The sequence below is a fragment of the Juglans regia genome, chromosome 2 (genome assembly GCF_001411555.2).
Source record: "Juglans regia cultivar Chandler chromosome 2, Walnut 2.0, whole genome shotgun sequence".
Taxonomy (NCBI): domain Eukaryota; kingdom Viridiplantae; phylum Streptophyta; class Magnoliopsida; order Fagales; family Juglandaceae; genus Juglans; species Juglans regia.
Window position 1 is genome coordinate 26,140,686 of NC_049902.1, and position 16,046 is coordinate 26,156,731.

The 16,046-nt window shown below is 33.5% G+C and overlaps 1 protein-coding gene and 1 non-coding gene across 2 annotated transcripts; one reads left to right on the plus strand and one right to left on the minus strand.

Annotated features, from left to right (window-relative positions):
- Positions 1 to 12,175: 12,175 nt before the first annotated feature.
- On the minus strand, positions 12,176 to 12,282 carry LOC118347810. The gene has a single exon (XR_004800957.1). It is a non-coding gene; the product is annotated as a small nucleolar RNA R71 (small nucleolar RNA).
- Positions 12,283 to 12,352: 70 nt separating this feature from the next.
- Positions 12,353 to 16,024, plus strand: LOC118347691. Its single transcript, XM_035687719.1, has 3 exons — positions 12,353 to 12,676; positions 12,785 to 13,174; positions 13,316 to 16,024. Exons 1-3 carry the CDS (start codon positions 12,353 to 12,355, stop codon positions 16,022 to 16,024), a joined length of 3,423 nt encoding a protein of 1,140 aa, XP_035543612.1.
- The last annotated feature ends 22 nt before the right edge of the window (positions 16,025 to 16,046 follow it).

Here is a 16,046-nt window from a genome sequence, read left to right on the forward strand (position 1 = left end):
GATAGATTATTATTAAAGTCAGTTCTTTGATAGCTAATTTTTATATATCACCCATGTCATGATATATGCTAGAATGTCATTCATCATTCGATTATGTTAATTCCGCATCATGTTCAAATTTCACGTTTTATAGTTATTTATGTTATTATGTATGTTATGCAACTCACGTTGCACAAGATACTTAAGCTTCTTATGATCAAATGTAAAATAAGATTAGTTAAATAAGATTGTCATTCATATGAATGGTACCAATGTGATTTATGGGTAGATGTGCAAGCTATAGACCTAAGCGTGATCTACCATAGTATGTTAGGATACTATCAGTGGTTCCCCTTATGACCACAAGATATGGGGCCAGTGCATAACCTTGCACACATGGTTAAGTGTGTTGGCTAGTCAGATAAATCAGATAATTCAAAACAAGTCATGCATGTCATAAGAAAAATTGTGAAATGTCATGATTTAAATTTTCTCTAGCATAAACTATTTTATGGAAATCTTATGTTTATCATGTTTACATTGTGATAGGTTTCTTACTGAGTTTTTGAGTCATTTTAGTTTTATTTTATGTTTTTATCCACCCTAGGTGAAGATGATGATGAGTACAAGTAGGTGAGCCATACTTAGATGGAGCAGAATAATAAGATTTAATTCCAAGCTTTTCAGTTAATTTTTATGACAAGCATTTTTCCAATTCAGTTATTTGAAGACTTTGATTATATATTTTTAAGACGTTTTATTTAATAATCCATTTTATGAATTAAATATTTATTTTATTAAATTATGAAATCTTTTATCTGGCTTTATTTATGAAAACACGTGGTATCCCTAGCCTAAATGAAGGGGTTGTTACAAGCATGTTCTTGAGCTATACGACAACCCCTTGTGATGCATTGTTTTGCTTTGGTGTAATGTCTTTTTGTTGTTGTGATGAATGCCTATGTTGGGATTATATGGGGCTATGACGATTGTTGTATAATATTGATTTTTATTGTGAAATCAAACTTCATTGGGGACAAGGGAAATACTCACAACCGTGAGTTGCAGCCATGGCATTTGTGCCCCTTCCTTTATGTCCCCATTGCCCATTCTGAGCCTCCCCCAATCCTGATTTATGAGTAGAGGCTCTGCAATTATATATCCATGAACTAATTTTGAACTGTGAGTAGATTTTTATATGTCTAAATTACTTCATTGTCTACGCTTATATAGAGATGGACTCGCAAGACCATGGAAATATGTTCTTCACAAGCCTCTTAAATCAAAACCCTAACATTGATCATTTATTCTTGAGTCAAACTCAACTCAATCAAGTGTTGGTGGAAGACTCCACCCCTACACCAACTTAAGGTATTTACCACTAAAAAATACAAAGCAGTGCCAATTTCATCCAAGAGGAAGACAAACTACTTATTTCAGAGTGGTTGAATAATAGTTTAGATATGCTTTTTTTTTTATATATATATATAAGTAATAATATTATATATATATATCAATAGGAGTAACCAAATACATTGGATGTATACAAGAAAAACACCAAACCCATACAAGAAGCCCCTAATGACCCAAAAGCCCATGAAAACCGACCCAAAATACACAAAGCCCGAATTGGAAAACTATCGATACACCTCCCTGACCCCATCCCCTAGATCCGTGAAAAAATCATCTATCCAAACATCCCACTACGAGAACGTCTTCACAAAGCCCTCCCTTTAGCCTTCCCTCGACTTGAGTTAGCTCCCTTAGTATCGTAGTTCATTGCCCAAGAAAGATTCTTTAACTCCCTGTTTTTCTTAAACTTAGATTTGGTTTCAAGCGTGTGGCTCTCCTCGATTGCAGTGAGTAGTGATTTAAATTGGTCTTCATATTCTCCCTGTTCTCCATATGAAAGTCCCAGGGTTTGTAGAAACTCATTATCTTTATTCAGAATCCAATCCGCTGTTGAACCAGCTATATCGTTAATCGGAGGAAGAGAAACAGGGGAACGACATTATCCCCAACCACAGTACCCAATTGCACTTCCAACTCTAAACCTTCCCCTACATGAGGCACCAATGACAAATCAATAATTTCCTTCTCGCCAAATGGTTGCTTGACAGGTATATGGTTGTTTTCCCCTCCATCAACATTTTGTGTATATGCTCCACCCCTCGACGATCCTTGTCGTGCCACTTTGTCTGACCCTACTGCTTCCTCAAGAAGGGAAGCACTACCATTTGTTACCCCGATTGCATCTTCTAAAAGAGGCTTGACTGTTTCTTCCAAAATACTCAAGACCTTGGAGGGACCCCCCGTCTTTAACTACAAATGAACCCAGGATAGAAGGACCAACTACATCTGTAACTGGTGCATGAGACCCTACAGCTCCCTCAGAAGACATAGTGACACTAGCATAAACAAAGATGCCAGCATCCAACGACTTTATCGTTGACACACCCTTTGCCTGCACACTTTCCGGCACACTTGTACCCACGACTAGGTCCAGCCCCTTATCCACCTTAATCATTAGATCTATTACATAATCCATAACTCCCTTCAATTGAGATTTCGCATCCCACAAGACCCCTTCCAACTCTCCCAAAGTCACTTGAGGTCTTTTACTAGTTTAGAGATACACGGGATAGATAAAAAGAATATATCCAGCTTTTATATTTCGATGAGTATAAGCTAAGTATGAACGAGCGAACAATTGGGTCTTTAATGCATCAGTAGTAGACTATTCAAAAAAATACCAATAAGTTCTATGAGAAGCTAGCCCAAGTGAGAAGGTTAAATCAAAGTGGTTTGACCAATCAAGACAAGGTATATCCATCTACTAGCTTTTTATGTTATTGTCTATACATCATTTTTATGGTTTTAAACCATTACATACACATTAATATTTGTTATGTTTGTTTAAGTTTTGCAAGCTTGACAAAGTGAAGATTATGTACCAATCAGTGGAGAAAACTCAAATTTTATTCTAGCGTTGCTGGCATCTGTTGAAGGACCAACCAAAATGGTTTGAGTGTTCCTCCAAGGACCAAGCAAGGAGAAGATCCCATATGTTGCCGACCCTAACTCATACATCTTGTGCTCATGATTCACTAAATGAAGCCATGGGGAACAATTTCATAGATAATGATGTTGTTGACTTAGAGAGGCAAGTGGAAAGGAAAGTAGAGAAAACGAAACGAAAGACCTTAAATAGGCCAACTGAGGACCTTGTCGAGATCTCGAGGATGACATATACTCTTTTTAAGGAGTCACGCCTTCAAGAGAGAGTATTTTCGTTTTAAGGAACAAAAACTACATTTCAATCAAGAAATGGAGGAGTATAGAATATGCCAAGAGGAGGAGAGAATCAAGTTGGAAATAAACAGATTTCAATTTCCATGGTTATAAGTCGAGGAGAAAGCCAAGAGAGAGCGGCAAGAAAAGGAGGAGCGAATTATGTTTATCTATGTCAACGTCTTACCGAGTCCTTCTACTTATCATCCTTATACTACATACCACACTTTATTTTATTCCTTCTAAACTAAATGAATTTTTCTACTCATCATCCATACACCACACATTTGGTAATGAAAAAAATAAAAAATCATGTGATGTGTGGTCATGTGTGGTCATGTAGGAATGATGAGTAAATTTTTTGAAAATTATATTGCTGGGCTATTATAATTTTGTAAAAAATTAACTTTTTTTTTACCGTTGGACTTTAGGACAGCGTTTGTGATGTTAGATGTTTGTATAGTGTACTAAAAGTCGTTCAAGCAAATTGTTTTTAAAAGGTTAGATAATGCGAGAACAAAAAAAAGTAGCACAAATCATGACCAATATTAATTCATGAAATGAAATTGTAGATATGAATGGAAAAACATAATTGACAATATACGTAATACTACATTTGCATTTTCTACTGCTGGCTATATAATTGTCATTAATGCTAAATTAGATCTGACTGCAGCTGAGAATGATTTTAAGTGTGTCTAATTTGATGATGACGTTGAATGAACTCCATAAGTTGGCTTGTATGATTGCGCGAGAGTTAAGAAGGACTATCATCAAATTGTTTGTAATAAAAGTTGAAGACTCCATTATCTTCTCGTTCGTCTTCGATAATCATATTATATAGAATTACGCATGCTTTAATAATGTTTTTTAGATCACTGGTTTTGAACATTGAACTGGTCCTTTCTTGTTGATTCCTATGCTGCTGCAAAATATTTCTTCTTATTTTCTTGTGGAGATGAGATCGATTTCACAAATGTTGACAACTTTGGATACATATTAGGGCTGAGCAAAAATCCAACTCTAAATTCGACTCCACTCCAACTCCAATAACACGGAGTCGGAGTCAGATTTTTTTTTAATTTTTCAGTCGAAGGTGTTGTTGGACCAACTCCGACTTCAATATTGTACATATGTTAGAAAAATTTGTATTTATCTATATTTTTATCATATATACTAGGTATAGTTATATAGTTATATAATTATAATTTACATAGTTAAATTCAATAATATACTAGTATAAGCTAATTATTATAAAAGAATATATTTACACTCTAATATAAATAGACTAATAATAGCTTAATATATGTAAACATCATAGTATTACTATCATACATAATCAATATAGACACTAGTATTGAAATAAGTCTAGTATAATAAGTTAATAACCCATAATATTAATTTACTAAAGTATAATAATATGTAATACTAATATATAATACATGTAATTAGACACTATAATATAAGTCTTGTATAGAAATAAATTAAACACTAGTATAAAAATAACTGATTAGTCTAGTAGTATAAGAAGCTCGTGACACATGATACTAATTTACTAAAGTGTAAATGCAAAACGTTGGCTAGGACTAGGTGACTAAATTATAGAGTCTATCCTATCATTATATTTGTATTTTTGGATGAATGTAAAATAATTATTGACTTTATCTACAACAAACATTGAGTTTATCTATAAGTCTTAGAGGTTGTTTAGATAGGTCAGTTATGAGTAAATCACGTCCATAAGGATCTGCACTTATCCAGAACAAAAGATACAGCTGAAATCAGAAGTTACAGTGAAGAGTTATCGTAAAATATCAATAACCCGTCAGGAGACGTTCTCGCGGAAGACTTGATCCGTTAGCAGAGTTCTACCTCAAATGTGACTCTTTTCCAAACCCTTTAATTAAAAGGATTCGGTTTAATAATTGATTAAGGAGTTTTAGCCAAGAATTATTGAGAGTATATTCTAAGTGCTTGAGAGTGAAAATTCACTTGAGAATTTTCATCTTATTTTTCATCTCTCATTGAGTGTGATCGTGCTCCAAAGTTTGGAGGGTCGTTGATTGGTTTTCAGCCACCGGAATTCCAAGAGAAAATGCAATATTTGAAGATCGCTAGAGGTTCTGACTGCTACTGTAGTAGAAGACAAATGTGTCGTTTGTCTGTTCAAGTAGGAGAGTCAATACAAATATTTTGTAATTAAGAACTTATTTGTAAATTAATTTTCAAATAATAAAATTGTCTTTTTGGGGTTTAGCTGCCCTGTAGTGTTTTGCCTTTAAAGAATTCTTTAAAGAGTTTCCCTTCATTACCAATCGTTTTCTTATGCAAAAGTATTTATCTACCTCAAGTATTTTGATTGTTTAAATAATTACAAAATTGAGAACTAACCAAGTTGTTCAAGTGAATTGCCACACAATCTTGTGACTATACAGGGGTACATTGGGAATTTCATAAAGTATAATAACACGTAATTTCATTAGAAAAAATATGAACGACCACTTCCACAAGTTTTCTCAAGCTCTCCATTACGGTGATTTCTCCAATTCGTATGTATTCATCCATGAAATCGGTAGTTACTCCATACGCAAGCATATAAAGTGCAGCAGTTATCTTTTGCAGTAAAGATAAACCGAGTCTTCCACCATTATCTTTTCTTTGAATGAAGTAAGGCTTGTAAACCTCAACCTCATACTAAATATGAAAAAAAAAAAGAACGACCCATATGAATCTTCTTCGAAATATATTGGGGGGATATACTGATGATTTTACAAAATAGTTGCAAAAAAACCATTCGTACCCTTGTGTGAAATCATTACTTGTCCTAAAAAGTTAACCTGATGGGAAGATGTAGATTTAATTATTTGTATTATATTTTTAACACCATGTATATGATCACACCTAATGAACTTATGACGTTGATGAGTACCACCATGAGTAGATGGTGATCCTCCATCTTCGTTCAGAACTATCTCCAACTCATCTTCATCATCTAAGTGAAGAAGCAATTTGCGAAAGAAAAAATATGCCATAGAAAGAATAAAGTGAAGAATGAGGCCAGAATGAAAATTCTAATCTCAAATGAAACCTAAATTTATGTAAATGTCAATGAAAGAGCAAGTGCTCTTACTTATACACTAAAATATTACTATTTAAAAATATATGCATTAGGAAAATGATAATTTTTTTATTGGCACCGGGTGTCCAAGAACAATATCCCGACTAATCCTAATAATTCAAGTGAAGAATTCTAAAATTTGATGGCCCCTAGAAATTGTTTGCACCCAAGAGGATTTGAGGACAACAATTACTACCTTTGAAAATCTAATGTTAGAAGACTAACAAAATTTTAAATATGACGGTTGAAATCATTCAAAATATCTCCATTAAGATTATTTTGATTTTAAATGAGATCTTATCAACTTGGAAAAGACGAATTTTGAGAAAAAAAAAATTATTCTTAAAAACATATCACTTTTGAAAATATTATCGTCCACAAGAAAAAATAATTCAAATTTTTGTTTAAAATATTCGCTAGAGATCAATAATTCAAAACAGAAGGAAAAAAAATTGAGTAGTTAAATTGTAAAAGGAAATGAATTAAAAAATAATAAAGAAAGAAAAGAGAGTGAGATATAAGAGGTTTTGAAAAGATGAATATTTAAAATAGGGAAAGATAATTTTTAAGTAAAACTTGACAAAATATTTGGTCATCCCAATGTGAATACTCTAAAGAGTTTCACCTTCCTTTAGGGAGAAATAGGAGAAAAGAGGGGTCGTGAAGCCCCTTCTTTAGAGAAGAATGAAGGGGTAGAGCAAAGAGGTTATTTTGGAGAGAATGTATAGGACTTTTGAAAATAAGAGTCATTCCCATGTTTTCAATCATGTCAGCAGCTTACAAGAGTAGTTGAATAGCTAGCAAATAGACTTTTTTTTTTATCTTTTTCTTTTAATTTTAATAAATAACTAATTGGTTCAGGTTGGAAGAGGCAAGTGCGATACAAGGCGTAGAAAGGTCTCGATAGGGATGATAATATCTTACACGACTCGTGAATCCACACAACAAGAAATTAGCAGGTTAAATTTGATATAAATGAGTTCAGGTCAAAATAGATTGACTCATTAAGACATGATTAATAAACGTCTTAGGCCTAGTTTAGGTACTGAGAACATCTCAGGTATTTTCAGAATATCTCATTACTATTCATTATTTTATTATTATTTCTTACATACTTTTCACTACTATTCAATATACAATCATTATTTTTTCATTACTATTCACAGAATACTTGAGAATACCTCACTATCCAAATGCAACCTTAATCTCGTTGTTTATTGGCACTGAGTGTCCAAGAACAATGTCCCAACTAATTCCGGATAATTCAACAAAAAAATCCTAAAGTCCGATGGCGGGTAGAGATTGTTTGCATCCAAGAGGATTCAAGGACAACAATTATTACTGTTGAAAATCTAATTGTTAGAAGACTGACAAAATTTTAAAATATGACCGTTGAAATCGTTCAAAAATATCCCCGTTGAGATGATCTTGATTTTCAACGAGATCTTATCAATTTGGAAAAGAAGAATTTTGAAAAAAAAAATTATTATTCTTATAAACGGATCACTTTTGAAAATATTATCATATTCGAGAAAGACATAATTAAAATTTTTGTTTAAAATATTCGCTAGAGATCAATAATTCCAAACATAAAAAAAAAAAAAAAAAAAAAAAAAAAATTGAGAAGTTAAATTGTAAAAGGAAATTAATTAAAAAAGATAATAAAAAAAGAATTAAAAAAATTATTTTAATAGAATGGAGAAAGAATAGAGAGCTTGATGTAAGGTTTTGGAAAAATAAGTATATAAAATTTGAAAAAATATTTGATCATCCCAATGTAAATGCTTTAAGGAGCTACACTATGGGTGAAAAAAAAATCGGTGAACCAGTAAACCACACCGGATAGGACCAAACTGGTGGGTTTGGTCTAGTATCGGATTTCATTTTTCTTGAAACGGGTTAAAATTGGTACAGTTTCAGTTTTCCTTTTTCTAACACCAAACCGGACCGGACCGAACCAGTTCATATATATATTTTAATTTTTTATATGATTTTTTATATTATATACAATTTTTATATAAAATTATATATAAAGTAATTTTGTATTATATGATAAATAACTAATTAATATAATTTTAAATTTTAAAATCCTAGATAAATAAATATATATTATCACTATAGTCTATTGTATTAATAGTTATATTAATATTATATCACTATATTTTATAATAGACTATAATGTATCACTATATTATATATTATAATGTATCACTATATATAGTCTATAATACAATTATAATATATATTATAATATACTACAATATATAATCATTATATTATTATGTACTATAATATACTATATTATATATACTATATAATATATTGAAAAAATTGGACCGAACTGGACCGAAACCGGTAAAACCGGATATACCGGTTTAGAGGTATAACTGGTGTAGTATTGGTTCTTTAAATCTCAAAATCCGTAAATATCAGTTTGGTTTTAAAATGTCTAAAACTGAACCAAACCGATTACACTCCTAAGTCACGCCTTTCTTTACGTAGAAGTAGGAGAAAATAGGGAGTGTGAAACCCCTTCTTTTAGAGAGGAATGAAAGGAGAGCAAAGAAACTGTTTTGGAGAGAATGAATAGAGCTTTTGAAAATAAGAGTCATTTCCACTTTTCCAATCTAACATGTCAGTAGTGTAAAAGACGAGTTGTATAGCTTGCAAATAGGTTTTTTTTTTTTTTAATTTTAATAAATAACTAATTGATTTAGGTTGAAAGAGGCAAGTGCGATTCAAGGAGTGGTAAAGTCTTGGCATGACCTGTGAACTCACACGACACAAAATTAGCAGTATGAATTTGATATAAATAAGTTCAGATCAAAACGGATTAATTTGTTAAGATAATTAATAAAATGGTCAACCCACAATAATCTGTTGAAATTTTATTTCAAAATTATAGTTTTATTATTGTTGAGTTGTAACATTGGTATTTCTCAATATGCTTATGATTTTATTGTTGAAATTATAATTCTAGACCTATATTCATATTTGTCATTGCTGGGTTTGTAATATTAGTTTTATTATAGGTTAAAATCTGAAAATATTGATATTTTTTGTTCGTAAATAGTATTATTGTTTTTGTTTAGATATTGTAGCTACTAAAAAATATAGATTTTCAATTTGATATATAATTATATTAATCGGGTCAAATGAATTATGTGAATAAATTCAACCCATTTACATGAAATAGGTTAAAATGAGTCGTGTCATGTTGACTCATTTTTAATTAATTATTAAATAGATGACACGACACAACCCACTATTTAAATAAGTTGTGTTAAGGTTTGAAAGTCTGACTCGATTAGCTTAACGGATTGTGTTTTGATTGACTCTATAACCGAATGTTCATGATTTGACATAACACAAACACGACCCGTGAATATGCGTCTCACCCCAACACAAAGCCCTCAAAAAGTAAAGACTTCTTATTCTATGTTTTTTTTTTAAAAAAAAAAAAGAAAAAAGAAAAAAAAGAGAAGTGATAAAGTGTTAAAAATTACATGATTAAGTTGCTAAATAAATGATTTGTTTAACCAAAAAAATGAATTAAGCACTTAATTATATAGTAAAGTTTAATGCTTGACTCAATATTAAATTCTATTTAATATCCCAAATTTTATTATGATATTTTACTAATGTTGCGGGGCATTGTGGGAAAGATGTTAAAAATATATGGATATTATTGGAAGTACCCAATTAGCATGGCATCAACAAAAGAAATATACAGCAGCTAGGGATTGGAAACAAAACAAAGAAAAGAAATGAAAGAGGGACGAGCGCACTGCAGAGAAATGGTGCAGGGCACTCGCGCGATGAAAGGACGGGCAGAAGGCGCATTGCAGAGGGAAGGCCTCACCTCAAAACGTAGGGGCTGGAAGACGCACGGGTGGAGACCACTCACGCGAACCTGGACCGCACGTCAAAACGCACGAAAATGGATGCGAAACGGCATGGTGCTAGGCTGAGATGAAACGTGCAGCTGAGAAAGCTTAGACGCAAAACAGAGAGTATAAAAAGAAAAAGAATTTTCGTGCGCCGTCTCGTTCTTTTTAGTTTTCGTCGGTTTTTTTTCTTCCGCATTTTTACTCTGAGACATTTTTTTCTTTTCGGATTTTATTTCCTTCGGCTGTTTCTTCTTCTTCGGTGGTTGGAATTTCAGCTCCTTTTGAGATTACAGCATTTTTCTTTCCCTGCAATTTTCATTCAATGCAGTAGTTAAAGATGTTTAAATTTAATACTTTTGAATATTTTATTAATCTAGAGATGATAGGCTAGATATTTAACTTGGGATTCAATGAGTAACTCATGACTATTTGGGAATGGATTTCTTCATTATTTAGTGCTTTTGATGATTAACTTGATGGATTATATTTCAATGTGCATCTAGAAAAGATTAGAGTTCTTTGTTCTTGGTTTAGATCAATTGTAGACGTAAAGGCACAATTGATACTTGAACAAGTAACATGACTTTGATGTTTTTCTTTCACTTTTCTATGATTATCATATAATTTGTCAAGTAGTTTTATTAGATTAAAAATTGTGGTACATTGCTATATTATCCGACCATGATTTCTAGGAATGAGAGAATGGTTGAGAGAAAATGAAAAGAGAAGTAAATCCATCACCAAATTAGTGGGCGAAAATTGCATCCCAAGTGTTTGTTTAATTGTTTCTTACAAGTTTAAGTTAACTTCCGCACGTTTTCTTTAAATCTCTTGATTTTTAGCAATTTTAGAAAAATAGATTCACTTTTATTTTTAGCTTCACTCATGCGGGAACTTCCTAACAATTTCACTCTTAATTCATTCCACACTCCCTTAGTAAATAGCTCCATTTTGGTGTTGATATAGTTAGTGGTTAATTTCTAAAACTTATTTCTCTTTTCTTATTATTTTTGTTCATTGTTAGCTCATTTAGTTTACTGTTTTTTTATCATTGCAAAATTTATTGTCACCACAAACGGTAATATGTTGTCTTGCGAATATGAAATGTTTGCTAAATTCTCATTGTCCCTATGAATTCGATCTTGGGATTTACCCTTGTATTACTTTGACAGCTTCTACGCTTGGAAGTCAAAATTAAAAGCTGATCAAGTTATTGGCGCCGTTGCTGGGACAACTGGTGTTTAGCAAAGCATCCTCATATTATTGAGAAGATGTTTGTAGCGCTGTGAACCTCTTCACAGCTTGGGTGACATTTTTCTTAACTTTATTTTACTTTTTTTTTTTTTGTTTTGTTTGCCTTGCATATTCTTTTATTTTCTGTTCTTGTTTGTATGACTGGTTGGACTAGGGACCAAACTTCTCGGTTGGTTAGGACAGAATCACAAGCATCTTTTACCTCAGCATCGCTTTCTCTTAAGTCATCTTCTGACACTAATAGTACCATGGCTGAAAATGAGAATCATGATCGAGAAGTAGTGAATCAGAATAGGACACTTAGAGATTATTTACAACCTGTCAGGACTAGCACACCCTCATGCATAATCCTACATTTGAATGCAAATGTCTTTAATTTCAAACCTGGAATGATTCCATTAATTCCACATTTTCATTGAATGGATTCCGAGAATCCGTACCTTCATATCAAAGAATTTGAAGAGGTTTGTTCTACATTCATGGACCGAACATGCACTGAGGAGGTTATTAGATTAAAGTTGTTTCCATTTTCCTTGAAAGATAAGGCTAAAACGTGGCTAAATGCATTAAGACCCAGATCTATAGGCACATGGTAGGAAATGCAAACTGAATTTTTGAAGAAATTTTTTCCAATAGGACAAATGCACTTAAAAGACAAATCATGAACTTTACCCAAAAAGATTCTGAAACTTTTTATCAAAGTTGGGAAAGGTTCAATGATCTTTTAAATGCTTGTCCTCATCATGGTTATGAAAATTGGCGTTTGATAAGTTTTTTTTATGAAAGTTTGACACCTAAAATGTGCCAATTTGTACAAACCATGTGTAATGGAGAATTTTTTGACAAAGAGCCTGAGGAAGCATTTGAATATTTTGATTACCTTGCTGAAAATGCTCAATCTTGGGACACAACTGATGTGCATGATAGGTCTAGGCAAGTTGAGTCTGGTCATGGAAAATATACTTTAAAAGAAGATGATGATTTGCGTGCTAAATTAACCTTGTTGTCTAGAAAAATAGAAGCTATGGAATTGAAAAAGGTAAATGAAGTGCATGCTGTCCATAAGAATTCAGAGAAGTGTAGCATATGTGAGGATCATGGGCATTCAACTAATGAGTGTCCCACGATCCCCGCATTCAAAGAGGTATTGTTGGACCAATCTAATGCTGTAAATATGATACAAAAACCATATTCTAGTCCTTACTATAATTCTTATAATCCAGGATGGAGAAACCACCCAAATTTTGGGTAGAGGAATGACCAGCAATTAGCTCCAGCAGCCTTGGCTCCAAGACCCTCTCAACTCGCAATTCAAGCACCTCCAATGCAAAAGAAGGGAGTTGAGGAGACGATGCATCAATTGTCAAACACCTTGCAGCAGTTTATGCAAGGTCAAGCAACAATCAACAATCAAAACTCTCAAGCGATAAATGACATTCGGAGCACACTTACAAAGATGACTACGGCATGGAGCTCTCAAGAGAAAGGAAAACTTCCTACACAACCACAACCCAATCCACAAAGTCAGCCATCACAAGGAGCGGTTGAGAGTTCAAATGTGAGGCAAAGGAAGGCGGTCACTACTTTGAGAAATGGTAGGGTGGTGAGCATTCCAGCTCAAGGTTCAGACAAGGCTGGTAAGGTCTCTAAACTTGTACAAAATGAGGCTGAAAATGGTGAGTTTGAACAAAATGAAACTGAAACTGAAAAGATTTCATGTCCTGTACCTGCTCCTTTTCCTCAAAGATTGGTTCCTCTGCACAAAGACAAACACCAATCTGAAATTTTAGAAATATTCAAGCAAGTTAGGATTAATATCCCTTTGTTGGATGCCATTCAACAAATTCCTACATATGCTAAGTTTCTAAAAGATTTGTATATGGTTAAAAGGAAGTTAAATGTGCAAAAGAAAGCTTTTCTTACTGAGCAGGTCAGTGCCATAATTCAGAGCAATACCCCACCAAAATATAAAGACCCCGGTTCACCAACAATTGCTTGTGTTATAGGAAGTTCAAAAATTGGTCAAGCATTGTTAGATCTAGGTTCAAGTGTGAATTTACTGCCTTATAATGTTTATGAGCAACTTGGTTTGGGGGAATTAAAACCAACTCCTATCATTTTACAACTAGCGAATAGGTCTATTAAAATGTCAAGAGTAGTTGTTGAGGATGTCTTGGTTCAAGTGGATAAATTCTTTTATCCCGTTGATTTTGTTGTGCTGGATGTTCACTTGACACCAAAATCTTCTTTTCAAGCACCTGTGATTCTTGGGAGACCTTTTCTTGCTACTTCAAATGCATTAATAAATTGTAGGAGTGGTGTTTTAAAGCTGAGTTTTGGGAACATGACCCTTGAATTAAACATTTTCAATATTTGTAGGCAACCTCAAGACTTGGAAGATGTACAAGAAGTAAATTTGTTGGAAAGCATCCTTGAAGAGGAGACTTATTTGGCATACCAGCCCACTAACCTGCTGTTTGAGTTAGAAAATATTCGTGAACTCCTCACTGATGACACCCCCATTGATGTTTCTCATGTTTTTAATGCAGAAAATAAATTTGAGACTAAATGGAGGCCAAAAATTGAGCAACTCCCACCGTTGACAGCAAGTTTGAAACCTTCAGCAAATGAAATCCCAACACTAGAGCTGAAGTCATTGCCAAATGACTTGAAATATGCATTTCTGGGACCGGACAGCACATTCCCAGTGGTGATTTCAGCCCAACTCTCTCATGATCAAGAAGGGAAATTGATGGAAGTCTTAAAGCAACACAAAGGTGCCATTGGGTGGACAATCGTAGATATAAAAGGTATAAATCCTCTTGTGTGCACTCATAGGATTTATTTAGAAGAAAATGCTAAAGTCTCTAGGGAGATGCAAAGGAGATTAAATCCTACCATGAAAGAGGTGGTAAAAACAGAGATTTTAAAATTACTTGACGTGGGAATCATCTACCCTATTGCGGACAGCAAGTGGGTAAGTCTCATTCATGTAATTCCAAAAAAATCTGGGCTTACCATTGTGAAAAATGATAAAGATGAACTGATTCCTACTAGGATTTCTACTGGTTGGCGAATGTGTATAGATTATAGGAAGTTGAATGCCGCCACTAGGAAAGATCATTTCCCTTTGCCATTTCTTGATCAAGTATTAGAAAAAGTTGCGGGCCATGATTTCTATTGCTTTCTTGATGGATATTCTGGTTTTTACCAAATAGAAATAGCGCCTGAAGATCAAGAGAAAACAACTTTTACTTGCCCGTTTGGCACTTTTGCATTTAGAAGAATGCCTTTTGGACTATGTAATGCACCAGCTACTTTCCAAAGATGTATGCTTAGTATTTTCAACGACATGATTGAAAACTGTTTGGAAATATTCATGGATGATTTTTCAGTGTTTGACAGTTCTTTCGATACATGTTTGACTAACTTACAAGTTGTTTTAGCCAGGTGTGAGGAGAAGCATTTGCTTCTCAATTGGGAAAAGTGTCATTTCATGGTTCAACAATGCATAGTTCTTGGTCACATAGTCTCATCACGAGGTATTGAGATCGATAAAACTAAGATTGAACTTATCTCCAAGCTTCCTATACCCAAAACAGTAAAAGAAATCAGATCATTTCTTAGGCATGCTGGGTTTTATAGGCGATTCATTCAAAATTTTAGTTCTATCTCTAAGCCCTTGTGTGAGTTACTTATGCATGATGTTGCTTTTGAATGGACCTCTTCTTGTCAAGATGCTTTTGATAAGCTGAAAATTTTGCTCACCACAGCCCCTATCATGCAGCCCCCTGTTTGGTCTATTCTTTTTGAGATAATGTGTGATGCTAGTGATGTAGCCATAGGAGCTGTTCTTGGACAGCGTAGAAATAAGTTCTCACATGTCATTTCTTATGCAAGTAGAACTTTAAATGGAGCCCAAAGAAATTATTCTACCACAGAAAATGAATTGCTTGCTATAGTTTTTGCATTAGACAAGTTTCGAACTTATATTCTTGGTTCTCCTGTGGTTGTTTTCACTGACCATGCAGGGTTAAAGTACTTATTGTCGAAAAAGGATGCTAAACCACATTTAATCCGATGGATTCTTCTTCTCCAAGAATTCGACCTTATCATCAGAGACAAGAAGGGTGCTGAAAATGTAGTTGCCGACCACTTGTCTCGGCTTACATTTGCTGAAAAGGATCACACTATCCTTATCCTTGACTCTTTTCCTGATGAACAATTAATGTCAGTTGAAAATTTGCCTTGGTTTGCTGACATAGTTAATTTTTTGGTGACAGGACAAACTCCACCCCATTGGAGTGCTCAAGACATACGAAAATTCAAGCATGAGGTAAAGTCATTCTTCTATGATAATCCTTACTTGTTTAAATATTGTTCTGACCAAATCATAAGGAAATGTGTGCCTGATCATGAGATACAAGCTGTCTTTCTTTTTGTCATAATGAGGCTTGTGGGGGGCATTTTTCTGCAAATAAAACCATTGTAAAAATTTTACAAAGTGGGTTTTA

Coding starts and splice junctions, on each gene's coding strand:
- LOC118347691 (XM_035687719.1), top strand. CDS start 12,353: ATGTGTAATGGAGAATTTTTTGACAAAGAGCCTGAGGAAGCATTTGAA. Junction 12,677..12,784: donor CGATCCCCGCATTCAAAGAG/GTATTGTTGGAC, acceptor AATTTTGGGTAG/AGGAATGACCAGCAATTAGC. Junction 13,175..13,315: donor GTTCAGACAAGGCTGGTAAG/GTCTCTAAACTT, acceptor CACCAATCTGAA/ATTTTAGAAATATTCAAGCA.